General features: G+C 35.4%; 1 protein-coding gene across 1 annotated transcript in view; it reads left to right on the top strand.

Annotated features, from left to right (window-relative positions):
• Positions 1–15,848, top strand: part of EFCAB13 (EF-hand calcium binding domain 13) — a 136,794-nt gene that overhangs the window by 110,459 nt on the left and 10,487 nt on the right. The window contains 5 exon segments of the mRNA XM_047707365.1: positions 1,876–1,947; positions 2,807–2,950; positions 3,535–3,606; positions 6,393–6,536; positions 13,497–13,568. Coding sequence (XP_047563321.1) covers positions 1,876–1,947; positions 2,807–2,950; positions 3,535–3,606; positions 6,393–6,536; positions 13,497–13,568 — 504 coding nt within the window.

The following is a 15,848-nucleotide window of genomic DNA, read 5'->3' as shown; positions in this document are numbered from 1 at the left end:
GGTTTCTATACAAGCAGTCTTTATAGAAACTTTCAATCTACAAAAATCTCAAGAGTGAGGAAATACTTAAGGCCAAACTAACTGCTTAGAACAGGAAAGAAGGGGGGAGCTTGGGTGGCTTAGTTGGTTAAGCATCTGTCTTCATTTGGCTCAGGTCATGATCCCAACATCCTGGGACGGAGTCCCTCATCGGGCTCCCTGCTCAGCGGAGAGCCTGCTTCTCCCTCCCCCTGCTCTGCCTGCTGCTCTCCCTGTTCTCTCTCTCTCTCTCTGACGAGTAAATAAAGAAAATCTTAAAAAAAAAAAAAAAAAGAACAGGAAAGATGGGTCAAATCATCCACCACTTCAAGAGATACAGTGCAATAGTTCCAATATTTGCTCTTTAAACAAATTACAGTGGGCTTCCAGAGAAGGGTAACTTTTGAAGCAGACCAGAGTCAGCTGAGTCAAATGTCTGCAGTAGCCAGGGACATAATGAAAATTAATAAAATGAATTAGGTATAAGACAAAAAGAAGGGATGTGGACTGTAGGGTAACTTGAGGGCACATATCCTATATTAAGATAATTAAATTCAAATGAGAAGAAAACCCCAACACTCCCTAAGACAATGAAAATGACTGTATCTCGGTTATATTCAGTCTGTGAGCCTGTGATCCCTGAAGCAGGATTCTGTAGGAGTGGGGGGGGAAAAATCTTTTCCTCCTACCTTTCTAGGTTCTCTAGAACTCTTCTGGAGTTCTGTAACAAAAGATTAACAAGAGAAAAGCATATATATTCAATATAAACTTATGTGAAAGGGGAGTATACATAAGGAAATGAAGACCCCAAGAAGTGGTTAAACCCTAATGTTTTAATGTTATGTTTGATAAAGGATAGAAAGTGGTGGAAAATGTGATAGGGCAAAATGATACGAGCTAAGGGTGGTAAACTGGGGGAAATTTCACAAGGCTTGTTCTTTAACTTTCCTCTGGGTGTCCCTCCAACCCTCAGTCTTTAGAGATAAGGATGCTCTGTTCCTCTGGGTATAGCAAGAGCATCTCTCATGTGAGAGTCTTAATGACCTGCTTCAGGGGGGATGGGAAAGTCTGAATCCTAACTGCACCTTCCATTTCTCAAATTTCTTCAGCTTAAAATATTCAGTATGTTGAGGTGCTGTGTTTTGCGGGTACTGTATCCTGAACCCTGTCCTCCAAAGAATAAGAAATATTTATGTGTGATGTTATGGATAATTCAGAGGAAATTGAAATTCAGCTATTAGGTTTTTGTAAGAGTTTTTACTACTTGGAAAGATTAATAATTTTATATATTTTCTTTCATGCATAGTTTTTCCTTGTTCGGTTCAGGGTTAAATAGGGAGTGGTGACAGTAAAAACAAGTTGAATTTCTCTTTTCTCACCAAACAGAACTTTTTTCCAAAGGAATTTTTTTTTTTTTAATTCTTTCTCTTCCTTGGCTGTCTTTGTAGTATAAATCGTCTCTGCAGGGAGGGGCCCTATGTATTCTCTCATATTCTTTATAGGTGTGTATATATTTTTGAACTATATAACCTGTGTGTAATTTTTTTAAGCCATGGGTCACAATACTGGGTTGTGAAATAAATTTACTAAGTCCTGAATAGCATTTTAAAATGAAATGAAATAATGTGGAATTTGTTAGACAGTGTCAGTATGCAGCACATAAGTATTGTTTTATAAAACATTTGTGTGTGTGTGTGTGTGTGCATGCACATGCTCACAATCTAAATGTATTTCTTACCATGTATTATAGTCATAGAATTTTGAAAACTGAATGAAATTATATTAAAGCAATATCAGATCCGTGCCTTAATGAGGTTGAAATCTATTTAAACCCTATTTTATTTCTTAACTTTGCAGACAATAACAAGATCGTAAAAGATATTATTGATGTTTTCACTAATTCATCTAAACCATCAACACCATTCAACAGTAAGTATAGTAAAAGAATGAAAATTAAAAATAAACTTCTAAGATCATTCTATGGTATTCTACTTTTCTAAAGTATAGTTTGTTTTGCCTTGTGCTTTTAATTCCTTAAGTTTTCTTTGCTTTACTGAGATGTTATAATCTGCTTTCTTATTCCTTATCATAGTCAGTCTATACTTTGACCATAATGAATTATTTAGATTACATTCCTAGAATTAATGCTTCCTTAAAGCAAACAGTTTGTCTCAGTATATGCTTCAGTGTAAGGTATCCCATGAATCTAGTACAATTTTCTCTCACCTCTAATAATTTCCACATGCTTCTTTATCTCACCTATAATGAAACATTGTAAAAGAAAGTAAAGGAAAAAAAAAAGATCTAGCACATCTAAAACTAGCAGGTAGGTAAGAGAGGTTCTCTAATCCTAGGATAGGATGTTACTACGTGTTTTTAAGGGCATAGCAGATTTATATTTTCATTTTTCTTTCTCCAACTACCTGTGTTCCATTTCTGCTAGCTGTTCTCATTCTAAGAGCTAGTACCTAGCTGTACTTGAAATGCTTTACAGTCTGTGAAAGACTAGAGCATGTAGTAGTTTTTACCTTGGAGGGGAAATAATAAATAAAAGCAAATTTTTACATAAGTTTTGCAGAAGTTCAATTTTTAGCTGGTTAGGGGTGTGTTAAATTTTGCTTATTGTTTAAGTGACTTCTGAAACCAAAGCCCACTGATATGTTTTGAAAGCCCTTTAGCTCAGAATTCCTTTCTTAAACATCTACTCTCTGCAAGTCAGGGTGTTAAGTCTAAGAAAGGAATTTGCCCAAGCCTCCTCCTTTGTTCTCTATTCTTAATGTATTTACAGATTTATTTAAAGAGATTACAACTCTTGATAAGATCAGAAATGATATGATGCCTGCAAATGAACTGAGCTTCCAACTCTTGAGTGCGGGAATTCCACTGACCAATAAGACATTCCAGGAGGTTCTGGGTCAAGCATCTACTGATGGTGAGCCCTTTTTGAAAGAACATTCTATGTTGAGCTTAATGAAGTCCTAGTTCTACTGTGAGCTTGGGATATCTGTTTTATGTATGCATAGTTTAGATAAACTAGCTCTTGGAAACATAATGAGAACATAAGCATACTGAGAACTAATTAAAATTAATACTTTTCTCTTGGAAATGTTATTTATTTATATACTTACCTAGTGCATCCACACCCAGTGTGGAGCCCAATGGGGGGCTTGAACTCATCACCATGAGATTAAGACAGGAGCTAAGATTAAGAATCAGGTGCTTAGCTAATTGAGACACCCAGGCACCCCTTCTTCTGGAAATATTTTGAAGAGGCACCCTCTGTTTATCTGGCATCATATTTGTAAAATGTATACATCAAAATTTAATTAAGACAAATAGTATAATTAGAATTTTTTTCTTATTTTAAGGGAACAGATTCTTGGTAAAACTATTTTAAATTTATTAGTTTTTATCCCCCTAATTTTCGGAAATTAACAAAATTTGGCCATCCCCCCATTTCCTGTCATGGTTATTTTACACTTTGCCATTTTATAATCCTTATACTTTACTTTTTAGAAAATAGTGAAGTAAGTCTCAAACAAATTTTGGAGTCTTTGAACACAAATAAGCCAGTTCCTCAATTTGAAGGTGGGTCAATCAATATTTCATTTAGACAATATTTCATTTGTCATAGTTTCTTATTGCCTTTTGTCATTTAAACAGTGTTTTGAGGTATAAATGATATACAAAAGATGTATATTTTTATAATTAAAGTGCACAGTTTGGTAAGTTTTGATATGTGCGTACATCTATAAAACTACCATCATGATCAAGATAATGAACATATCCCTCACCCCCAAAACTTCCTCATGTTCCTTTGTAATCTTCTCCTGCCATTTCCTATCCTCTCACTCATCCTCAGGCAACCCCTGGTCTGCTTTTTGTCAGTATAGATTCATTTGTATTTATCAGAATTTTATAAAATGGATATGTTCTTTTTTTGCTAGATGTTTTCATTCAGCATAATTATTTTGAGATTCATCCATGTAGCGTGTATCAGGAAATCATTCTTATTTATTGCTGGATAACACTCCATTTTACTGATAGACCACAGTTTATCTGCTTACCTGGTGATGCATATTAGGCTATTTCCAGTTCGGAGCTATTACAAATAAAACTGCTATGAACAATTGTGTACGAGTCATTGTACAATATATTGTACAAGTCATATGCTTTCATTTCTTTTGAGCAGTTACCAAAGCTTGGCTGGCTCATATGGTAGGTGTATGTTTAACTTTTTAAGGAACTGCAAACTGGTTTCCAATGTGGCCACACTATTTTACATTTCTGCTTGCAGTGAATGAGAGTTCCAGTTCCTCTAAATCCTTATCAGTACTTGGTATAGTCAGTCTTTTTAATTTTAATCGTTCTAGTAAGTTGAATAGTATCTCACTGTGGTTTTAATTTGCATTTCCTTAATGACTAATGATGCTGAGCATCTTCTCATGTTCTTATTTGCCATCTGTATATCTTCTTTGTAAAGTGTCTGTTTAGATCTTTTGCCCATTTTTAAAGTTGGGCTGTTTGTTTTTGTATTTCTGTATATATTCTGGGTACATATCCTTTATCAGATATATATTTAGGGAAATATTTTCTCTGAGTCTTATACTGAGCAAATTTTACTCTGAGTCTCTTCATTTTCTTAAGTGTCTTTAAAAGAGAATTAATTTTAATTTTGATAAAGTCTCATTAATCAGTTCTTTTCTTTTATGGATTGTGCTTTTGGTGTCACACATATGAAATCTTTGCCTCGCGCAAGCTTACAAAGGTTTTATTGTATGTTTTCTTCTAAAAGTTTTATGGGTTTTGGTTTTGCGTCTTAGCTGTATGATCTATTTTGAGTTAATCTTTATATATGGAATAAAGTACGGATCAAAGTTCCTTTGTTTTGTTTTGTTTTGCATATGGACATTCATTTGTTTCAGCACAATTGTTGAGAAGATTATATTTTCTATACTGAATTTTCTTTGCACTTTTGTAGAAAATCATGTTTGTTTATTTGTTTATTTCCTGGATTCTCTGTTCTGTTCCATTGATCTTTGTCAGTCTTTACACAGATACCAGATTGTCGGATTACTATAGCTTTATAATAAACATTGAAAGCACTCAGGTAGTATTGGTCCTTCAACTTTGTTCTACTTAAAAAAAGTTATTTTGGCTATTCTAGGTCTTTTCCCTTGCCATGTGAATTTTAGAATCAGTTTGTAATTTCTACAGAAAAGTCTGCTGAAATTTATTGGAGACATTAAAGGCCCTCAAGAATTAAGATCTGTTGGAAAGTTTCTTATCTAACAATGTCTTATTAAATAGTACAACTCTTGGGGTGCCTGGGTGGCTCAGTGGGTTGAGCCGCTGCCTTCGGCTCAGGTCATGATCTCAGGGTCCTGGGATCGAGCCCCGCATCGGGCTCTCTGCTCGGCAGGGAGCCTGCTTCCTCCTCTCTCTCTGCCTGCCTCTCTGCCTGCTTGTGATCTCTCTCTGTCAAATAAATAAAAAAAAAATCTTAATAAAAAAAAAATAAATAAATAGTACAACTCTTTTCTGCAATTCCTTTGTATCCCTGTACTTTGCCTCCTTTTAAATATTCTCCTACATAAACTAGTGATTATAACCCAAGTGGCGACCTTGAGTGTATGATGATTTGTTTAACTCATTGATAAAGCTGATAGAGGCATAGCTCCAATCCTAAGGATCCCATTTAGAGGGGAAAACTTGTAGAGGTTTAGATAAGACCTGGGAAGAATGCGGAGTTCTTCAGCCTGAAAGAACCTCCAACATTTTTGTTTTCTTCATAGGAAAACACCCTCATCTATTACCTGTAATCTTGAAACTCTTCAATTCATATTTCTTCTGTAGATTTTGTGGCATTTGATTCTTGTACCTTTTAGGTTAAAAAGTAAAGGCATTTCCACTTTCAGGCACAGTATATTCCTGAAAACCTAATATTCCCATACTTCTGGGGGGAATTCTAATCATAGAGTAAAAGGTATGAGGAATAAGCAAAAAATGAAAGGAGCAGAAAAATATGTAAGTAAAAGAAAATTCAGGACTAATTTTTTTATATTCTGAAATTTGGGCTGTATCATATACATAGAGTTAAGCCCCCAAATTCCCTCTCACTGGTATAAAATTAAACATTTCCCTAGGAGATGCTATTTTAACTTAAAAATGGCCTATTTTAACTTGAAAAAAACCTGATAGTTTTATTCAGTTAAAAAAACCCTCAGTCATCTTAATTTTTTTAATATTAAGACAAAAATAACATCTCAGGGAAATATGCTTGCAATAAAGGAATATTTGGCTTATTAATTTTGGAATCATAGAGATAATATTAATTGAGATGTATGACTTACAGAATCCGCATATGTTTTCAGATTTATCTACTGCCCTCCAGACTGTCAACTTGATGGACTCCAACAAAATTCAAATTAATAACTTGCAAGATGCTTTTGATGACCTCAATGTTTCTGTAAAGCCTGAAGAACACCAGATGTTAGAGAAAACGCTTGATGTTGATGGTACATATAATAACTATAAGTTGGCTTTCCAAATAAAGTGACAATAAATTTTCCATTCCCCTTCCCTGTCCTCCACTATTCACTCCCCAACAATTTTCTTTTTTTATTATCCTAATGGAAAAAACTCTCTAATAGAGCAGGTCTATCGAGAACATGCATTTATCTTGATGGAAAAGTCTTTGAATAAGATTAATAAGATTTTTAAAGCCCATCAAGTATCCTGTGTTGATTTCCATCAGAGTGTAATTTGTATGTGTATTTTTAGCATCTACTATGTAAATCAGGGAACATGAAGTAATTCTCTGTGAAGGTTGTGCTGACATAAAACTGCTTTTAGCCAGGAATAGACTAAGGGAAGACTTTCTGCCCTCAGCTTGAGATATTTGTGGCATGAGATTGATTGAATGTGAATCCTAAGAGCTTTCAGAGAAAACAATATATAATTTTCAAATTTTGCCAATTATTATGGGTGTTTTAAAATTAATTTAAAATCAATTCCTAAAAGTACTTTTGTTTTACAATATTAAATGGGTTTTATCATTGTTTCATCAATCATATTGACTGGGGTCACTGCACAACATCTGTTGTCAACAGCACACTTTGGCATTAGGCAGTGCATGGCCTATATGGCTATGCAAAGACCTGATCACAAGTACCTGTTATATGTAAGGTGTCATGTAATATGTAATGTAATCAAATAAATATAAAGTATTCATATTTAGGAAACTTTTGGTCTAGTTGGTGAGGCAAGCTATAAACAACAAAAGAGTATTTAACAATATAGGAGATAAAAGCTCAGTGCATTTGCAATGTTACATGGCAGCGCTTGAATAATAACCAGGGCAACAGTGATGTGATATTGTGATTGGTAATAAGACAATAACAAGGTGATGGGTATTAAGGAGGGCCTGTGTTGTGATGAGCACTGAGTGTTGTACGTAACTAATGAGTCATTGGACACTACATCAAAAACTAATGATGTACTATACAGTGGCTAACTGAATATAATTTAAAAAAAAGAAAAATATATATTTGGTCTTTGACTGCATTCCTGGCATAGGGCTCCTAAGACACTTGTAAATTCCTAAGTGATTTGAGCACTAGGGGCATCTTTTGTTCTAATAGGCAGTTCTGGGTGGGCATCTGGTTCCTAGGTGGGGATGAAAAGATAAGCCATGATTAGAACCTTGGAATTTTTAGCATTCTCCAGAAAGGGGAAATGGGCTGGAAATGGAGTGAATCCTTGATTATGCCTATGTGAAGAATCCTCCATAAAATCCCAGTTGTTCAGAGAGCTTCCAGGTGGATGAACACATCCACATACCAGGAAAGTGATTCACCTCAACTCACCTGGACAGAGGTGCTATGCTTGGGACCCTCCCAGATCTCCCACACCCTATGTATCTCTTCATCTGGCTGTTCTCAAGTATACTTATCATATCCTTTAATAAACTGGTAAACATTAAATGTTTTCCTGAGTTCTGTGAACTGTTCTAGCAAATAATTGAATCCAAGGGGGAGAAAGTCATAGGAATCTTCAGTTTGTAGCCAAGTTGGACATAAGTTGTGGGGAACCTGGGGACCTACTTGTGATTGGCTTCTGAAGTAGGAGGAAGGACAGTCTTATGAGACTGAGCCCTTAACTTGTGGGACCTGATGCCATCTCCAGGAAGATAGTGTCAGAATTGAGTTAAATTATAGGATGCTCAGCTGATGTTGCAGAGAATTGCTTGGTGGGGGAAAACACCCCCCCACAACATCTGGTGCCAGAATGTTGTGAGTATGGTAGTAGTTTGAGAGTAAAGGAGAAACACAGGAGAACTGAGTTTTTTTTCCTATACAAGTGATGACACTGAGTTGTGTAAGAGTTCAGAGGAGAGCAATTTCATTCATTCAGGAAAACTTTATTAAGTACCTATTGCTTGTTAGTCACTAAATATATAAAGATAAAAGAGATTACAGTCTACTGAGATCACAAGCAATGAGAATACCAATTGTTAAATACCATGACGGAGGTAAACAGTATTATGGGAATGTATACAATAGGTACCTAACTTACACAGGGTTGGATAGGGTAGTTGGAAGAGGCTTCTTGGAGGAAATACTGTTGGAGTTGAGTTCTATATATTTTTTAAAGTTTTTAGAGATTTTATTTATTTATTTGGGAGAGGGAGAACTAGCAAAGAGACAGAGAGCACCAGTGGAGGGAGAGGCAGAGGGAGAGGAAGAAGCAGGCTCCCACTTCATCAAGATCAAAAGCTTTTGCACAGCACAGAAAACAGTTAACAAAACCAAAAGACAACTGACAGAATGGGAGAAGATACTGGCAAACAACATATCAAATAAAGGGCTAGTATCCAAAATCTATAAAGAACTTATCAAACTCAACACCCAAAGAGCAAATAATCCCATCAAGAAATGGGCAGAGGACATGAACAGACATTTCTGCAAAGAAGACATCCGGATGGCCAACAGACACATGAAAAAGTGCTCCACATCACTCGTCATCAGGGAAATACAAATCAAAACCACAATGGGATACCACCTCACACCTGTCAGGATGGCTAAAATTAACAAGTCAGGGAATGATGGATGCTGGCGAGGATGCGGAGAAAGGGGAACCCTCCTACACTGTTGGTGGGAATGCAAGCTGGTGCAGCCACTCTGGAAAACAGCATGGAGGTTCCTCAAAAAGTTGAAAATAGAGCTACCCTATGACCCAGCAATCGCACTACTAGGTATTTACCCTAAAGATACAAATGTAGTGATCCGAAGGGGCATGTGCACCCGAATGTTTATAGGAGAAATGTCCACAAAAGCCAAACTATGGAAAGAACCTAGATGTCCATCAACAAATGAATGGATAAAGAAGATGTGGTATATATATATATATATATATACACAATGGAACACTATGCAGCCATCAAAAGAAATGAAATCTTGCCATTTGCAAAGACGTGGCTGGAACTAGAGGATATTATGCTTAATGAAATAAGTCAATCAGAGAAAGACAATTATCATATGCTCTCCCTGATATGAGAAAGTTGAGAGGCAATGTTGAGTGTTTGGGGGGTAGGAAAGGAATCAATGAAACAAGATGAGATCGGGAGGGAGACAAGCCATAAAAGACTCTTAATCTCACAAAACAAACTGAGGGTTGCCGAGGGGGTGGGGTATAGGGAGAGGGTGGTTGGGTTATGGACATTGGGGAAGATATGTGCTATGGTGAGTGCTGTGAAGTGTAAACCTGGCGATTCACAGACCTGTACCCCTGGACTAATAATACATTATATGTTAATTAAAAAATTAAAAAATATATATTAAAAAAATAAAGCAGGTTCCCAACTGAGCAGGGGGCCCCACGAGGGGCTCAATTCCAGGACCCTGGGATCATGACCTGAGCTGAAAGCAGATGCTTAACTGACTGAGTCACCCAGGCACTTCTGGAATTGAGTTTTAAGATATGAGTAGGAGCTAGCCAAGAACTGGGAGTACAGGGAAGGGGACTGGAAGGAGTTAAGAAGGAGAGTTCAGTATATACAAAGTAGAGAAGAACAAAGCTGGTAGAGAAATCAAGGAAGTCTTAAACAGTCCAGTAGGAGGTATACCAGTGGATATCAGACAGATTACATCTGAATTTCCTAGGGAATTTGTTAAAAACAAATTGCTTACATCTCCTGCTTCAGAATATCTGCATCATGGTCAAGGTATGTGTGTGTACATGTGCATTGTGTGTTTAACAAGCTTTACAGTTCGTGTTGACATTGACCATCAACGTGGTGGTGCATAGTAGCAGGAGGAGTGGGAAAGAAAGAATTGAAGTGGCCATATACTCAAGAGCGGATCCAGAAGGGTTTTGTTTTTATTTTTGTCTCTGGCAGCAGATTTTGAATTTTATCCTGAAGACTCTGGAGGGTCACTGAAGATTTCAAAGTAGAAAAATGACATGACAAATTTTGCACTTTATAATGGGCATTCTTTTTTCTTTTTAAAAAGATTTTATTTATGTGTTTGAGAGAGAGAGAGCACAAGCAGGGGAGTGGCAAGCAGAGGGAGAAGCAGGCTCCCCAGTGAGCAGGGAGCCTGAAGCAGGGACTTGATCCCAGGACTTTGGGATCATGACCTGGGCCAAAGGCAGGCACTCAACCAACTGAGCCACCCAGGCACCCCTTAATTAGCATTCTGATAGCATTAAGAAAGAACAGGGGAGGGCGAGATTGGAAGTAAAGAGACATTTTAGAAGGCGTGCAGTAATTCAGGTTAAAAATAATGTGTTGAAGTAAGGCATTGGCTCTAGGGATGGGAAGAAAGGAACAGATACATAGAGTTCTAGGAGGCAGAACTTCATCATTGTTTGGTTAAGTTAGGGAAGGGAGAGAGAAAGAAGTTGAAGGTGACTAACAGATTTTTGGCTTGGGAGACATTCCCTAGTGATGCCTTTTAATAAGCTGGGGAATACAGGAGGAGGATCAGGCTTTAGTGCAAGGATGAGTTCGGCTTAGGATATAGTGTGTTTGATCAAGTGCATGATGGAGGGAAAAGATTGAAATGAGAACAGATAAATCTAAATTCCTTCACAAATTACACAGGTTTTTTTTAAATAATCTAGTTCCTTTTATCTGATGTATTTAGATTAACCTTTTCCCACAAACTTCCACATTTTTGTAATGTTTCAAGACACTTAATTAAAAAATTGAGTAATTTAAACTAAATCCAAAATTATGAAACTACTTACAGTTCCCAGAACACATCACACTCACTTATATTTCTATACATTTTCCTCATGAATCTGTTAACCTTCAGATATACTGCCACGTCAGTAAAAATGTGACCTCCTTGAAGATTTCCTTAACTCATTCAGTTAGATTCGAAAGCTTTTTTCTGACATTTCAATAATATGCCATCTTTACTATCACTGAGACCATTTTGCTTTATAACTGTTTGAGAAAAGTGATTATTTGGGGGAAATTTCCATGAGATCTATGAGGGAAGGATACATTTTGAAAATCTGCAAATAAAGTAAAAATGAATGCTTAAAGTGTAAGTAAATTTAAAGCATTCTGTTGGGAGAACAGGTTAAATATATAGTTTCAATACAGTGCGAGGTAGTTGGAAAGATCAAACAAACCGTTGGCTTTTCACTTCTTACTTTGATCTTAATCATATTACCTCACTTATTTTTCAGGTTCTTCCAGCTAATGGGAAAAATTTAGGTGTTTGTGTATTTCTGAATACACAATATATGCACTTTGCTTTAAAAAACTTAGTAGGAACTATGTTTACTGGATAGGTGGTCATTTATAAAGTTTGCCACCTAGATGAAACTTTAAGTTTCCTTTTTTTTTCAATTGTTTAGAAAGTATTGTTAGATATTTATTATCTTCCATTAAAACTGATTTCTCAGAAATACTCAGATATTCTTTTAATCAATTAATATGTGATAATTCCTTTCAGATATATAAAACCCAGAATAACAGTTTAAACTGAGAATTAGGAGGGGTTTGATTTATAATAAATTAGATTTTATTTTAAGAAGATGATGTAGGTTAATCCAATTATTGGTTGTTTTAATTTTGCCTCATTTTAATTTTTCATTCTTTTATTTGAATTTTGTTTCATCATTTTGTGTTTGTCTCTTCTGTCTTCAATATAAAGCAGTAAATCAGTAAAGAAAATTGTGAAAATAAATAAGAGAATGCCATAAAAATTATTTGTAATAATATTAGCCAATACTTTTATGTATTGAATGCATCCAATTATTCCTAGTTCCTGTTTCTATACACCCATTGTGCAAGCTGACAGCAGACACTTCAAACTAGGTTCATAACTCAGCATCCGTGAAAAATAGTATTCCTTAGAAAATGATGTAAACACAACTGTCAAAACCACAGAAAGTTGTTCTCTCTCTTTTCTTACAACTTTTTAAGATACGAAGGTAAAAGAAAATGCAATTAGAATAATTCATTGAAAGTTTCATTTGCCACCTGCCATTCTCTGCTTGCTGATCGCAGGGAGTTTTTAACTTGCAGATTTTCCTTGATAGACTGGAATTAGGACAGATTCCCTCTAAAGTGAGTGCTCCAGGTGCCACATGGGGATAAAGATAGAACCAATTAAATCAAAGTTTGGCAATATGGAAGTAATACATGCATTTGATCCCAAAGATTTGGGACCCAAAGTTCCCAAAGATTTGTTATTTGCATAGAAATAAAATAATTAACTTATTTGTGTTTTAAATCCCAGCCCCCAAAGGATATATTGTGTTTGAGGGGCTTGCGGATGTAGAGCTGAAGATGTATAGTAGACAGTGATCTGGCCTAGAAACAGAAACTTGAGAACTCAGAAATAGTTCATATAGTGTAACAAGAAGAGGGCCAAGGGTAAAGCATGGGGCATGCTAACATTTAAGTAATGGTGGAGAAAGAATAGTTTTTAAAGGACATTAAGAAGCAGCTAGAATGGTGGGAGGGAAACAAAAAAAAAAAAAAAGAAGAGTGAAAAAAGAGTTTGAAGGAGGAAAGTATTAAATAAGACCAAAAAGTCAAAAAGTGTTCATTAGTTTTGCAATAAATAGTTAACAGATGAATATGGTAAAAACAGTTTCCGAGGAGATGGAAGCCAGATTAGAGCAGTTTGAAGAGTGAAGGAGGATGTGATGAATAAAAACATTTCTTTCCAGAAAACAGATTGTGAAGGAAAGGAAAAGGAAAGAGTATAATTTAGCAGGGTATCATAGAGGCGCAAGGGAAGGCTTTTTAGAAAACTAGACTTACGAGCTGGTTTTGACATGAATAGGATTTCTATAGGTAGAGTGTAGATTGCATTCTGGACAAAATTTGCATATCTAGAAAATCATAAGAAGCTTGAAGGGGGCAGTCAGTGAACCAACCTAGCCCACAGTGAAAGTGCTTTATGTTTTTTGAATTTATTAATTTTTCTTTGTTCTGTTTTTGTCTACAGAAAAGGGAGAGGTTTCCCTAAAGACTGCCCTTTTGGCACTGAAGAGCAATAAGCGTTTGCAAGATTTTAGAGGTGAGAATAATTAGGAAGTTTTATACACATTTTGAATATAGGAAATTGTTAGCTAGTTGTCGAAAAGTGAGGCACCACTTACATAAAAGTATAATTTTGTATATAATACAAAATTAAATGAATGTTGTACATTTAGTATTTTAAGAGTTCAGATGAAGGTGAGCTTCCTATGTTCATGAAAGTCTAGTTTGTATCATTGTAAGTTTGTAGTTGAAGCAAATAATATGTCTTCTAACAAGAACGCTAAAATACATGACCCTAAAATGTTTTCATTAATAAATTTAATTTTTTATATGTAATGCTTTCACACAGATCATAAATTTTAAAAATATTTAAAGGTACATAGTGAAACTTTGCCTCATACCTGATCTCTCTATTGAGTTCCTATTCCTTTTTCCTAGTAACTAATGAATAAGTAACTGGTTTCTAATGTAGGTAGTATTTAGAGCATTCAAGAAAAAACAAACAAACAAATATATATATATCCCTCCACATCCTTTTTACATAAGTAGAAACATAATGTGTACATTGTTCTGTATCCTTGATTTTTTTAAAAATGTAACAATATGTTTTTGATATTTGTTCATATTGGAATATAAAGAGTTTCTCATTGTTTTTTGTAGTTGCATAGAGAATATATGGATTCTCATCCTGATGGAAATATATATAACTTATTGGGATCAGTGATCCACCCAACTTGAATCTTGGTCTTTTTTATTGTGGTACCAAGGAATGTTTTGTGGCATCTCATAATGAATGTCCTCTGTGAAATATCTAACTTTTGAGTATAATTTTGGAAAGTTCTGACTCACTTTAAAAATGAGTTAATAGCCTCATGTTTCATGAACTTACCAAAATTCTTCTCCAACTCTTATTTTTAGTATAAAAAGCATCTTGGGGAAAAAATGTGCATAGTTTTTTTCATATTCTCTACAGACATATTTAATTTTGTTTGGTTTCAAACAATATAATAGTTGGTTGGCAACAATAATACATTTGTATAACGTTGATGTTTTACCAAGTTCTTTTACATAATTTATTTCTTATCAACTATTTTTTATGACTATACTGTTAAGTAGGAGTTTTATAATAAAGAATGAGAAAAGTGAAGTTTGAAGAAATTGTACCATACCTAAAACCCCACAGCAAGACTCCACGTGCACATATGTTCTTGTCTGTATTGTAGCTTAATGGTTTAGTATAATATTAATTTTATACTATAACTTATAAATTAATAGCTTCATGATCACCACACATATATTGAACAAAAAATGTGCATGAGATAGGCCATGTCATTTACATAAAAAATAACTAATGTGCTATAAGATCAAATTAGTGATACATATTTATTTAAGAGTTCAGATGAAGATTAGATTCATATGAAAAGAATTGAGGAGGGCATAGAAGAAAGGGTAACATCTTGGTAGGTAGAGGCAAAGCAAGAAAACCCTGAGACCTAGACATTAGAAGGGAAGAAAAGAATGGAGACATACGTAGGATTTGAAAGATGAGGAATGAGAGACAGTTGATAGGTCTACATTGAAGGGAGTATTAAATGTTACCTCAAAACAGGTCTCAATATATTCTTTGGGCAAGAGAGTGTCGTGCGAAGCTGTCTCTAAAGATTGATTTAACAGTTTATTAGATTACAGAACCACTAGGAACAGGAAGACCATTAATTCAGTCCATTCATTCAACAAACAAGTGGCACTGTGCTGGTAAGAAAGAGAGGTATATACTGGTCTCTGACCCTGGAGAACTCACTGAAGAAAGACAGATGAACAAATAAATAACTACAAATTGTGCTAAGTGTTAAGGAGAACTTGTGCAAGAAGGAGGTAGAGCATTAAGGTGCAGTGGTTTAATTTAGGTAGGATGGCCAGGTAAGCATGTCCTGAGATGTGATAGGATGAGAAGGAGTCATCTACTGGAAGAACTGGGAGAAGTGTCTTCCAGACGGAAGGAAGAATGTATGAATGGTTCTAGGGTAGGAAATAATACATATGTTATTACCTATATTAGGCCACTACTAAAGTATTTGTTATTAAATAAAGAGGGAACTGACAAATGGGGGGAGGGACAAAAGTCTCTCTTACATTAACATTTGTTTCCAATTATTTAAACAATAATCATTCTGTTAGCAGCTTTATTAGCTATTCCCGTGTACACCAAGGTTCTGAACTCTAAGTGAAAGAGAGTCAGTATAAGACAAATTCAGTTTAATAAAGGAATGGGAAAAAAGGCAGATTGAGGTGACAGTGACTGGGGAGCAGTAGACAG

The sequence above is a fragment of the Lutra lutra genome, chromosome 16, assembly GCF_902655055.1.
Source record: "Lutra lutra chromosome 16, mLutLut1.2, whole genome shotgun sequence".
NCBI lineage: Eukaryota > Metazoa > Chordata > Mammalia > Carnivora > Mustelidae > Lutra > Lutra lutra.
The sequence above is the reverse complement of the archived record's forward strand: the minus strand, read 5'-3'. Positions and strand labels throughout refer to the sequence as shown.